The 12281-nt window shown below is 42.5% G+C and overlaps 1 protein-coding gene across 2 annotated transcripts in view; it reads right to left on the reverse strand.

Moving 5' to 3' along the window:
- The window catches only part of wnk4a (WNK lysine deficient protein kinase 4a), an 84407-nt gene that overhangs the window by 35099 nt on the left and 37027 nt on the right, over positions 1-12281 (reverse strand). Inside the window, exons 5-7 of one of the 2 annotated variants that reach the window (XM_078529751.1) lie at positions 7775-7863; positions 5265-5484; positions 481-832 (exon numbers count right to left, since the gene is read on the reverse strand). In XM_078529751.1, coding sequence (XP_078385877.1) covers positions 481-832; positions 5265-5484; positions 7775-7863 — 661 coding nt within the window. Of the gene's footprint in view, positions 1-480; positions 833-5264; positions 5488-7774; positions 7864-12281 lie in introns of both variants that reach the window. The other variant, XM_078529750.1, reaches the window with a different exon arrangement.

The raw sequence follows: 12281 nt of genomic DNA on the forward strand, positions 1-12281 counted from the left end.
CAAGGTATTATCCCTCAAAGGAGGGAAAAATTGGAAAATGAAGTAGACTTGTATTGATTCTGTATTAGGGAACCTAACAAAGACTGGAAAATACATGGAAATGAGGGTTAACAGTCAATAATGAAATAAAACACTATGCAATTTGTGCTTAGTAATAAACTCAGAGTTGAGAGAAGCTTAAGCCATCCACTTTTAGCTGCTAAGCACTATTTAGAAATGGAACAACATTGACACAGAGTTATGTCAATGGAATCATATGTTGGCGGTCCATATAACCATCTGTGCATTGCACTGGTTGTTTGGCATCCCTGCCCATTCTGAATTTCATTTCCCATATATCCTAGTTTGGGCCCATACAGATTTTTATGACTAGACAGTTTAGGGATTAGCCACAAGATGAGGCAATTCCAGCTATCATTTTTATTCAGGAGTATAAAATCTGGATTTGAAACTTATTTACTTGTTTCAATTCAGTCTTACATGTAGCTGAAGAATAGTTAGTATTTCTATATCGAAAAGTCTGATGTTGATCAGCCTCTGGCTCCTCAGGCTCAGGTGGAAATGGAGGATTCAGCAGGATCTCAGTTGGACCTGTGATGGCTGGAGATTGGGAAAGTTGAGTAGCTCCAGCTGCACTTTCTGTTGTGTCCTGAGGCACCTTTAGCTCTTCCAAGAGCTCATAAATCTTCTTCTTTTTCTCCTGCTCTTTTTTCTTCAGTTCCTCTTGCATACGTTGGTTTCTCTCACGTTTTCTCTTGACCTCAGTCACACGATCTTTGATGGCCTTTGCAACCAATTTGTAGTCAGCCTCACACACAAAGCCCAAGGTTACCTAACAAAGAGTTACACCACACAGTCAAAAATGGGAGGACAGCATTTTGCTGAAGAAAAACTAATTTCACATTTATACACTTTTGATCTTATGGTACCATGGTAACCTAAAAGTCTCCCCTTGTAGATTATCCATAAAATGCAATTTAATGGTGTGATCTCATGTTCTACATTCACTGCAACAATACTTCTGTTTGAATACAAAATGAAATATCTCTGCGATGATTGTAAGATTATTGGATCGGAGATGTAATAACAATAAAAGAATGATACTGCTCATCTATTCTGTCTTCAATAAATAGATAATATATGTGCATAAATAATTAATAGAAATTGTCTGCACTGTAATTGTTGTTCCCTGAAACTCTTAAGATTTATTATGGCCTATAGGCTTGTCCTCAATGAGACAAGTTTCCAGGAATTAAAGCAGACTTTCTTTGTAGCTCTTCCAATGGTTTAGTGTGCAGTGTGGCTACAAGATCAAGGTTCGATGCTTGATTTGCGTTGAGTCAGTATATCTCAGCTGGGGCATTACAGTAGGCCTCAGTGACCCTGGGTTTGGAAGGGGCAAAAAGAAAATGGCAAGGGTTCCTGATGCTGATATTTGTGCAGTGACACTTGTTAGTAAGGAGCTATTGTGGGTGATGATCAAACTGGAATCAATTGTGATACATGCCACATTGAGTAGCCTAATGATATAAGCTAAGCTCACAGACAGTGAATGACCTCTCGTGAAAGCAATCAGAGGGCTGTCATTGCCTATGGAACTGTACCCTTGCAAAGGTTTGTTTCTTAATGAGAGAAAATTGGCAAACTGAATAAAAGCAGATGTGGGATGGCACAGACCAGGGTGGTTTCAGGTTCAATCCTGGGTCAGTGTTGAGTTGGCCAGTGTGTGCGTTAAGTTGATTGCAGTCTCTGAGCTGGCAAAATGGAGATGGACTAGGATTCTACATCCTAATTGACTTCTGGTCATCTCCTATTGGATGATTGCGGTGATTATAACTCCAAGGTTGTATAGACCTTCAAAGCAAGTCATTGACGTTTGTCATCCTAATTAATCATTTACATGTGTAGACTTCAAAAATGCAAACAGATTGACAGCCTTGTCAATCCTGATATTGTAAAAGGTAAGAGTCCCATTTCTCCAGAACATTTAATCTTAATGATTTGTTTGCACATCTAAATCAGTATTAATGTAATCCACTAACTAGGAAAGTAACATCAACAGGTTATACAGTTGTAGCCTTCCACAAGTTCTAAGCTCCATCTATATAACTGCTGCTCCATTTTTTTTTGAGTCAAATTATAACTATCCAAATAGCAGCATGAGCCCCTTCCATCAAGCAACTACCTCAAAACAAGGACAGATCCAATAAGCTCACAGAACTTTGGTTCAAGTATGTTTGAAAAAATAAGTAATAAAATTCGGTTTTAGTGTTATACATAAATTTGAACCCGAGTTTATTGATATATAAAACAAGGGGAAAACTTTTCCTCCCGTTTGGGGGGCGGTGGGGGGGAGTGCAGGAGCGGGTGCTGCCTCCAATTGGGGGGGGGGGGGGGGCGCCGCCATTTTACGTGGGCGGGCCATTTAAGGCCCACCCAGCGTGACGTCCATCAGGAAGCGCTATGCATTCCCTGTGTGGGCGGGAGGGTTCCTTCAGCCGGCAGTGTGCTCTTTCATGCATGCGCGCGAAAGAGCGCAATGATCTCCCTGAGGCTAAGTGCTGCTGAGTTAAAAATTGTTATACAAATGATAAAAAAATTTCCCTGAAATGTCCCCTCACGTGACACTGTCACATGAGTTGGGAGATGTCCATGACTTCTATTGAAACCTTTATTAAAAATTTAAATACCCTCATGAAACCTCATCCCGCCCATGGATGAGGTTTCATGCTTTTTCTGAAGCCTGCCAGGGCTCCAGGCCTGCCCGCCAACCTTAATGTTGGACGGGCAGGTCCATTAATGATTTTAATTAGTTTCTCAATGGCCTCAATTGGCCATTGACAGGTTGGCAGGTGCACAGCTGCGCCCCTGCTGACCTGAAAATAGAAATGGCGCAGGGTGACGTCGGGAGTTCCACCTGCTGTCATCCCGTGTCATTTTATGTGTTGGCAAGTGGGCCCCACCCCCGCTTGCCGATCAGAAGATCCTGCCCATGAAATCCTGTATCTGATTCTGGGTTAATAATCTGACTGTGGCTTTCCTTTGCAAGCCCTTCATTTTGGGGAATTTAGAGTTTATTTCCAATACCACCATTTTCATTCTGACCGCCTGATTTGATTCTACACATAATATTTGGTCGCTTGGGATTAGTCTCATTGCACAAGTTTCATTTTGGGTGGAACCAACTGCAGAGATGGTTTATAATTTCCTCAATCACTTTTACATCAGAATCGTCCCAAGGTTCATGCTAGTTTCTTGCCAATGGGAATTTAAAATTTTCCAATTGCAATACAACTATAAACACTGTGGCTATAATCAGCTAATAGGGTTTAGTTTGTGAACGGAAGTGGTGACCTTTCTGATCCAGGTGGTACACTGGAGAAATTTGCTCACCATTTGCATATTAACAAAAAGTAGAGGCAAACATGTATTGAATTAAGCAGAAGAATGCTAACACGGAGGATTGCTGATAGAGTGAAGATTATTTTTCTGAATTTCTAAAATGCTACCTTAAAGAAAAGAGGGTTGCTTAACTTAGCTTTGGAGGCCTTGTGGTGCAGTGGATAGTATCCCCGCCTCTGAACCAGAAGCTCCAGGTTCAAATCCAGCTCCAGGATTTGACGGCCACGGAAGGTGTGTTCATAACACGGCCAAACAATTTGAGTATCAACTTGTAAATTCTCCCAACACACACCAAAGGCAAGCAGTAAGAGGGAGAGAGATTCCTGGTCAGCCATGTGATGGAAAGAACGTTGAAGCCCCTACCAAGACTATCCATAGCTCCAGGCTACGACATGCATGTAAAAGTGTATGTTGCCACAGCAACTTAGGCTCCTTGGGGAACTGGTTGGCTATGTGGGCTGGATGGCCAGTGTGGATCAGATTGGTGCCAACAGCACAGGGTTCAATTCCTGCTCCGGCTAGGGTGGATTCAGGATCTGCCTCCCTGCCCTACCCTGGTAGAGGTCATGCCACTATGGGTCGGACAGCCTTTAGGCAGTAAGCTCAAGAAGAACAACCTATTTTTCACATCTGCTGCCAAATGTTGATCCTGTTATCCGAAGAAAGGCTAAGGGCAGAATTTTGCCCGTCACTGAAACAGGGCCGGCTGCCATTTTGAGTGGGCGGGCCAATTAAGGCCCGCCCAGCGGCATCCCTGATGGGAAGCGCTATGCGCTTCCTGTGCAGGGGGGGGGGGGGGTGGAATCCCCAGCTGTCAAAGCGCACACTGCTCCCTGAGGCAAAGTCCTGTCTCAGGGGGAATACTGACAGTGTCAAAAACATTAAAAATAGAAAAATTTTTTAAAATGTCACACGAAATGGGACATTTTAATAAAGAACACGTACACTTTATTATTTTTTTACAATACGGGCATGAAACTTCATCCTGCCAGTGGATGAAGTTTCATCAATAATCTGGGGCTCCTGGCCTGCCCTGCCCACCAGCCTTAAGGTTGGACGGGCAGGTCTTTAATTACTTTAACCAGCCTGTCAATGGCCCCAATTGGCCATTGACAGATCGGCGGGCAGACAGCTGATTTCACGGTCTGCCTGCCTTCCTAAAGTTTTAAATGGGGCAGGATGACGTCGGGGGTTCCTCCCGCCATCATCCTGCGTCATTTTCCCCTCGGCAGCCGGGCCCCGCCCCCAAATCGCCGAGGGGAAAATCCTGGCCTAAGGGTGGGATTTTCCGCATCCGCCCACCGCTGGGATCTCCCGGTCCTGCCGCAAGTCCAATGGACTTCTGGCTGGGTCACTGCCTCACTCACGGCGGGTCCTGCCCACGACGGGGCCGGAAAATCCCGGCCTAAGGGTGGGAGTTTTGGACTTTTGGCTGCTCTCCAAATTTTCCGGTCCTGTCTGCGCCGATTCCCACCGCTGGCAGTACCAGAAAATCCCGGCCTAAGACTGGTCATGGTTAGCAATGTTGGTACATGAAATAAGCACTTAAAAGAGACAATGTATTCTTGTGCAAGTGAAGGCCCAATTATCGGAGTATCTAATTTACTAGTAATGATTACACATCCTAATTTTGTCAAAACATAAATCCTTCTATGTTCATGGAAATTTTAGGACAAAGCAAAAAATAAAATGAAATAATGGGAGGATCATTTGCTAATTATTCAAGGCTCTTTTTTTCATTGGAACAATTTCAAAAACATTTTGCCCAAGATTCACATTCAAGCAAATCCTACAAATAAAACCTACATTTCTTTCAGCTCTGCATGCTGACTACGTAGAAGCGTAAATAGCGGTAACTTTACCATTTCCTGTGCCACCTCTTCTGAAACATCCTTATACAGTTCAAAAAGAAACTCTATAGCTTTGTTGTCTTTATATTTTCCATGGAGTTTCTTTGAATCATCCATGCGGAGCCAAAGTTTTAGGGCAGATTTTGCTCCATCATCTTCCTCTGCGAGCTCTACATGGACCCCAGTGTCCTCTTGAAAGAATGAATGGTCGAGAAGATCCTGAATGGTGTACCTGCTCAAGAACAGAATAGGACGCCAAGATTAAGCCAGCTGATGGATCTGCAATTAAATATTTTTCCACATATCTAAGTTTAAACATTACTTGGATATTCAAATGTCTGAATAAACATTGTTGATAGTTTCATGCAGTTAACCATCAAGTGACTTCGAAGTAAATAATTCCCATCATGTTCAGATCATGTTTTGCAACCAACATCTCTGCTACTTACCTAACTAATAAAAATAAAAGGTAAAAAAAATTACATCCCAGAATTCTGAAAGTGTAACTGTTACCGGCATCTCTGTGAAGCAAGATTTCAGCAATGGATCAAAGTTATAACTACTTTTACCCAATTCACCCAATTTTAGCTAGAATTGTGATCATGAGTCTTGCTCAGAAGAGCCATAATGAATTCACTTTTTAGGAATACATTTACAATAGAAATAACAAACAGAGAACCTCTTAATTTATTTCTAATGCTACCACATACACCAACTTGCGTTCTTCTCTAGATTCACAATTTGATAGCACCCATGGTTCTGCTGTTATAATTATTTGTTTGTAGTTATGCAATTTATAGCCCTCCCTCCCACTTAGGCAACCTCTCAGGAAGTACGGGAGGATTCTCATCTTCAACTGCTTCTAATAAAATGCTCTGCAAGAAGACTCAGGATTAGAGACCTCATTGTGGTCGGCCCCCTTTCATCTATGCAAAATGGTGGACATGTAGCAAATCAAATCTGTTGGGGATGGGGCGTAGCTTCATATGGTGCATTTTTACTGATGGCTGAAGAGACCAATCCTTGAAAGGCATGTTCTGCCACAAATGAAGCGGTCATCGGGTATCATTGTGGATTGCTGTTTTCAGACTTGGCGCTTGTTGCCAAGCTGCTGAAAATTAGAGATCTTTTTTCTAGCAGTGATAATGGGAAGATGAAAGGCATTGGAATGGGAAGCAAAAATGGTACATTTCAATTAATCTCCTTGTTCCTTAGATCCGCACACACCAGATTAGTACGCACCAGATTATAAACTTCAACACATTCCTGCTGATTACATTTCAGAATAGGGATGCAGATAGGATTCAGGTGTGATCAGTTCTAAAGTGGTTGACATGTTTTTCATCTCTTGCTGCACAATAGCCTAGAAATTCCAGTTTGCACCTCTTTTTTTTTAAGGTGTTGAACTGCCTCCCTAGTTCCCAATACCGCAGGTAGGAAGGGCACGCTTATTATGATCCAGAAATGCACCACCTGCTACGATAATGTAGACAAATAAAATTAAAATCTACATCCCATGCCTGAAACAGGAAATAATCCCTTCTCAGATTCAAATAAAGGACCTAACGCATGTTTGAAGCACCCTCCCCCATCTCCGCCACACAACACGAGTTTGCCATGAACACAACTGGTGCAAGGCAGCCTAACAGCTTGGCTCTGTAGGCTGCAACCAAGAAGCTAAGAGCTTAAAATACACTTATCTGAATGTGGAGCTGGCAGGATGGTCCACCGACCCAACATTTAAACCACACAGGCTGTTGCTGGCTCGTACCCCTTCCCAATCTCCACCATTATTGCCCTTCCCCCAGTGGCTGCTGCTCCCCTTGACTTTGATCACCTCCGCAACCCCAATCTCAGCCTCCGTTTACCCAGTCACCAGCTCCCCTTCCCGGATTGCAGCCCTTTCCTGACCCGATTTCCCCACCTTCTGATCCGGTCCCCCACACTTCCCAACCCGCCCTACCTTCCCCTCGACATAGTTACCCAGCCCCACCACCCCCAGCTCACTTGCCCCTGCCATCCGCAACCGCCCTCCTTTCCTGATGCCATCTGAGCAGCCTGATCTTCAGTTCCAGGTGAGCTACCTCGTGATGCCTAGTAGGTGTGCACTGCCTGATGACAATGAGGCCCAAACTCCCTGGCAATAAATTCCTGACATTACATGCACCGTGGGCTTATCCAGTCAGATGCATGGACTGCTGTACAAAATCACAGCGATAATAAAAAAAAAATCAATTTATTTAAAGAAATCTTGCATTATAACAGGACAATAATATAACAACCCATTGAGAATCATATTACATCTTGGCATTTAGTATCATAGTGTACCAACCAGAAACTGCCTAAAGCATCTCCCCATATAATGCTGTTACATTTGCCTTCCCATCCAAGGAATTAGAAATTTCCTGTGTTCCAGCTGGTCCTATGGGACTGGGAGGGACAGTTCATAGATCATAGATGAGCTCCCCATCTATTTGTAAGTTTAACTTATGTCACCAAACAAACGATGAGCAGATTCTTACCTCTCATCTTTGTTTTGGCGTATGCATCCTTCAATAATCTCTTTGAGCTCTGGGACTTTTACTTTGTTAAAGCTGGCTGGCTTAACTCCCTACAGAAAAAAATACCAAGCAGTAACCTTTAGTTTAAAACAAAGTGCAATCAAATGTGTAAAGTGTTGAGCGTAGCAATGATTAACTGGGTAAATGATTTTACGGTATGCATTTAATTACCTCTCAGAAAAAAAACAAGTAAACAAGTTCAGTAACTTTACAAATAAAGTCATATTCCGTCATCACAATTTTATTTCTGTTTGCAATTGCTCATTGTTGGTAATGATGAAGCATTAATTAATTCCCTGCAATTGTTGCAAACTACATGGTGAGCACTTACTCTTGTATCCAGACACGACAGACTGATTAGCTTAAACTAAATTCCAATTGGACAAAGCTTTGGTTTGATTAGAAAATTAAGTATTTACTTACAGATTTGTGTTTCTCTACCCACTCTGGGTACATATAATTTAGCAGGTGATTATTTAAATAGGCACGGATCTGATGCAGTTGCCAGGAAAGAAACCCAAAATAGAAGCTGACTATAAACCTTACAAATACCAAATGTTACAGCTATACTACTTGCAAATGCTGAATCAAGTGCGGCACTCGTAATAATGAAAATGTGCATCATTCTTCAAAATGTCAGGTGTAAAATTGGGGTCAAGCTCTTTACGCAGTCTCAGTTTAATCAATCAGATGGAAATGAGCGAATCATGTAACCTCCAAAATTTTCCTACAGAGTAATCTAATCAAGGAGGATTGTGAAACTAGGCTACACTCTTACTGTGTATTGCCCATCAATGTCAACTTATTCCAGTATGAGCCAGTGTTGGTGGCTTTTAAGAAAATTAAAACAGTCTTAACTGCATTTGCTTCTCAGTAACTCCGACCATATAATGCAAGTACAAATTTTACTAAGGTCAAAGACATTTAATCAGATTAGCATCTAAACAGTTCAGCATCATTAACTAGTGGTACTTTGACTTTGGCCATATACCAGAATCCTTGAAACATCCTTAAACAAAAATGCAGAACAACAATGTACAAAGATATTGAGCCAAAACATCATTGCGTTGCTGAACTAATTGATTCAAAGACATGTTCAGATTCACATGATACCCCTGCCCTCAAAGTGCATGTTGTATAGTCAGAAAAACAAACTTCAGAAAAATTTCCTTTTATTCCCAAATTGACAACAGATGACACAACATCAGTCAAGTTGTGCTCTCCAGATGTGTATGAGTCCACAGCCAATACTACAGTTGAAACTAATGGCTCTTGAGGATCGTATGCTGATTATTTTTACGGAGGTTGGAAAGAAGAGTTGCCAATATTTAATCAAGAAGAATCAAGGCAGGTATATCTTTCTCAGGTCTCCTACCCATATTACTCTGAAGCCATTAACCATTCCCCAAAAGCTTCGTTAAAGAAGAATTGTAGAGGAAATATTTTCAACAGGAAGCACTCTCCCACTTGTATAAAAATTTCCTACTTTGTATGTCAATTTTTGGCATATTAGATTTATTTAATACAGTTTCAATCACAGAATGAATCTCTGTCAGGGATTATAATAATTGCTGTAAAGAGGAGTGATTTGGGATTGAGAGGCAAATGACCCACATATGATTAACAGCATAAAAGGGAATTAATATCTTCAATACTGCCCAGTATAGCTATGTAAAATTGATACTCAGAGGGGAAAGCCAGTAAAACTTGGGAAATGACTGGAACTGGTCTGAACTGGAATTCCATTTTAAGGTATACAAGACCAGTTCAGACCTGTACCAATCATTTCCCAAGTTTTCCTTCTGAAAAAGCAGTTCTTCTCTGTGGTAAAATTTCCTGGCAATAAATTCCCCAGATTAACCCTACGCTGCAGATCATAATTTTACACTTAATCAGAACTGTCTTTAATAATGGCAAAGATGTGGTTGTTAGTCAGGTTGAGTGTAAAAGCTGGAAAGATAACAGCAGGATTCCACATATCAGCTGGATGAAATAACTGAGCCCTGGTGTCGGGCCTATCACAAAGGCTGCAGTTTACAACATAAAGGGCAGAATCTTCTGGTCAGCGTGTGGGGGTGGGCCCCGCACGCCGACGTGTGGTGACGTCAGGCATGTGTCCCGACGTCACCGCGCGTCATTCCGATCATTAGTTCGGCGGGCGCGCACTGGAGTCGGCTGCCCACCTGCTGAACTGTCAAAGGCCTATTAAGGCCATTAATAAACTAATTAAAGTAATTGTCAGGGCTGCCCGAAGGTTGGCTGGCAGGTGAAGAGCCCAGGCGGCCTTCGCATTTCTCATGAAACCTCCTCCACGGGCGGGATGAGGTTTCATGAAGGTTTTATTAATGCAATAAAAATTTTCATGAAAATTCATAAACATGCCCCAGCTCATGTGACACTGTCACATGAGGGGACGTCTAAATAATTTACTTTTTCTTTTTCTCAATGTTCTATTATGAAATTAATCTCCCTGAGGCAGCTCTGTGCCTCAGGGAGATTTCTGCGCTCTTTCTCCCTCCTCCCCCGGCCCGCACAGGTAGCGTTGAGTGCTACCGGGTGCACGTCACGCTGGGCGGGCCTTAATAGGCATGGACTGGGTTGTCAGGGGGTGAGGTGGGGGTGGGGGTGGGGTTGGTCAGCAAGTCAGTAAGGGGAGCAAAGCCCACAGTTGGAGCTTTAGTTCTTTTTCCTGAAGGGTGTTACATGTATTCAGCATGCACCCTGCCCGCATGCTTAACACTACAACTTTCTAAGTTAAACATCATTTGCCATGGGTCCGAGCCCCATAGTGCATTAGGTTTATTGGTAGTAATCGAGCATCGTCTGCAGTCCTGACTCTCGCACATACCTTATCATCTGCAAACTTTGGGATAATTCCCCCAAAACCCGCATCTGGATTGTTAGTGAAAATAGTAACCAGCAATGATTCTAACACCGATTCCTGCAGGAGACCATTGGTGACTGGTCTCCAGTCATATCTATGTCTCTCTTCAACTGCTTTGTGTTTATGGGGTTTCAGTCAGTTCTCGGATCCAGCACAGCAGATTGCTACTAACACCTGAGGTTTTAAGCCTAGCAGAGAAGCTTCTTGTGCGGTACTTTATCAAAAGCTTTTAAAAAGTCTAGGTAGACAATGGCAGACCTAGCATTCACTATCTCAGTAGCTTCTTCAAAAATACACTTATAGAATCATAGAATTGTTACAGCGCAGAAGGAGGCCATTCGGCCCATCGTGTGTGCACTGGCTCTCCGAATGAGCATTTCCACTAGTGCCATTCTCCTACCTTTTCTCCTTAACCTTGTGCATTCTTCTTTTTCAGATAACAACCTAATTCCTTTTAGGACGCTTTGGTTGAACCTGCCTCCACCTCGCTCTCAGGCTCCTTTCTACTCTGTCCAGATCCATCATGATTTTGAATACCTCTATCAAATCTCCTCCCAGCCTTCTTTTCTCCTAATTTCAAAATTAGTCAGAAAAGACCTTGCCCTGAAGCCACATTGCCACAGCAAGAACAGTCATTCTCTGTCTGAATAGTCACACGGCGCATCCCTAATGATTCCTTTAGGCATCACCAATATTACTGACGCCAAGCTAATGATCCTATAGATCCACCTTAATTGACTTTTTAAAGATCAGAACAACATTAAGGCAACAGTCCCTGACTCCAGTGAGCTACTAAAGATATGGACAAGAAACTTGCACAGCACATATCTTACATATCATTTGCTTGAGAACCCTAGGATTGGCATCATCCGGGGGCTGACTGCCCCACACATCCTGTGATTCCTAATTCCCTCTAAAATGTACCATTTTTCTTGACCTTCCTCAGTTTTATTCAGTCCCTCCTTTCAAGCTTGACCTGAATGATAAGTTAAACAAACGCCTTTCCTTTTTCCGTTCACTTCAAAGCTAGCATTTTGCTGTGGTTTATGGAATGTTTGAATGGTTAACTAACAAGGGAATATTTGGTTTGAAATCATTGACAATGTCGCCATGGGTATGTTTCCATTATGTTCCAGGAAACACGTGTTAACGTTTTCCCTCTTGCACAATACAGCCAAACAGGTTAAAAATAATTTGACTTTCAGCAGGCAATGAAACATGGGTCATGAGGACTCGAAACGTCAACTCTTTTCTTCTCCGCCGATGTTGCCAGACCTGCTGAGTTTTTCCAGGTAATTCTGTTTTTGTAATGAAACATAGCTGATTGCTTAGCACTACTTAGAACTAGGATAATTAAATAATATTTGTTGTTTTTAAAGGTGCCCTCACACCCTCAGATTGACTCGTGACTATTACTGTACTGGTGACAATGGACAGGAAGTCTTCCGCTGAGAGTTGGTACCGAGTCCGGAGCAAATTCTGGAAGGCCAAGACCCGAGACTCACTTAAAACTGGGTCTCATCTACATAATGGGTAGAATCTTTCCTATGGCAGGTGGGCTGTTCAGGAGCGGGTGCGCGCGGA

Source organism: Cetorhinus maximus, chromosome 25 (assembly GCF_964194155.1).
Source record: "Cetorhinus maximus chromosome 25, sCetMax3.hap1.1, whole genome shotgun sequence".
Classification (NCBI taxonomy): Eukaryota; Metazoa; Chordata; class Chondrichthyes; order Lamniformes; family Cetorhinidae; genus Cetorhinus; species Cetorhinus maximus.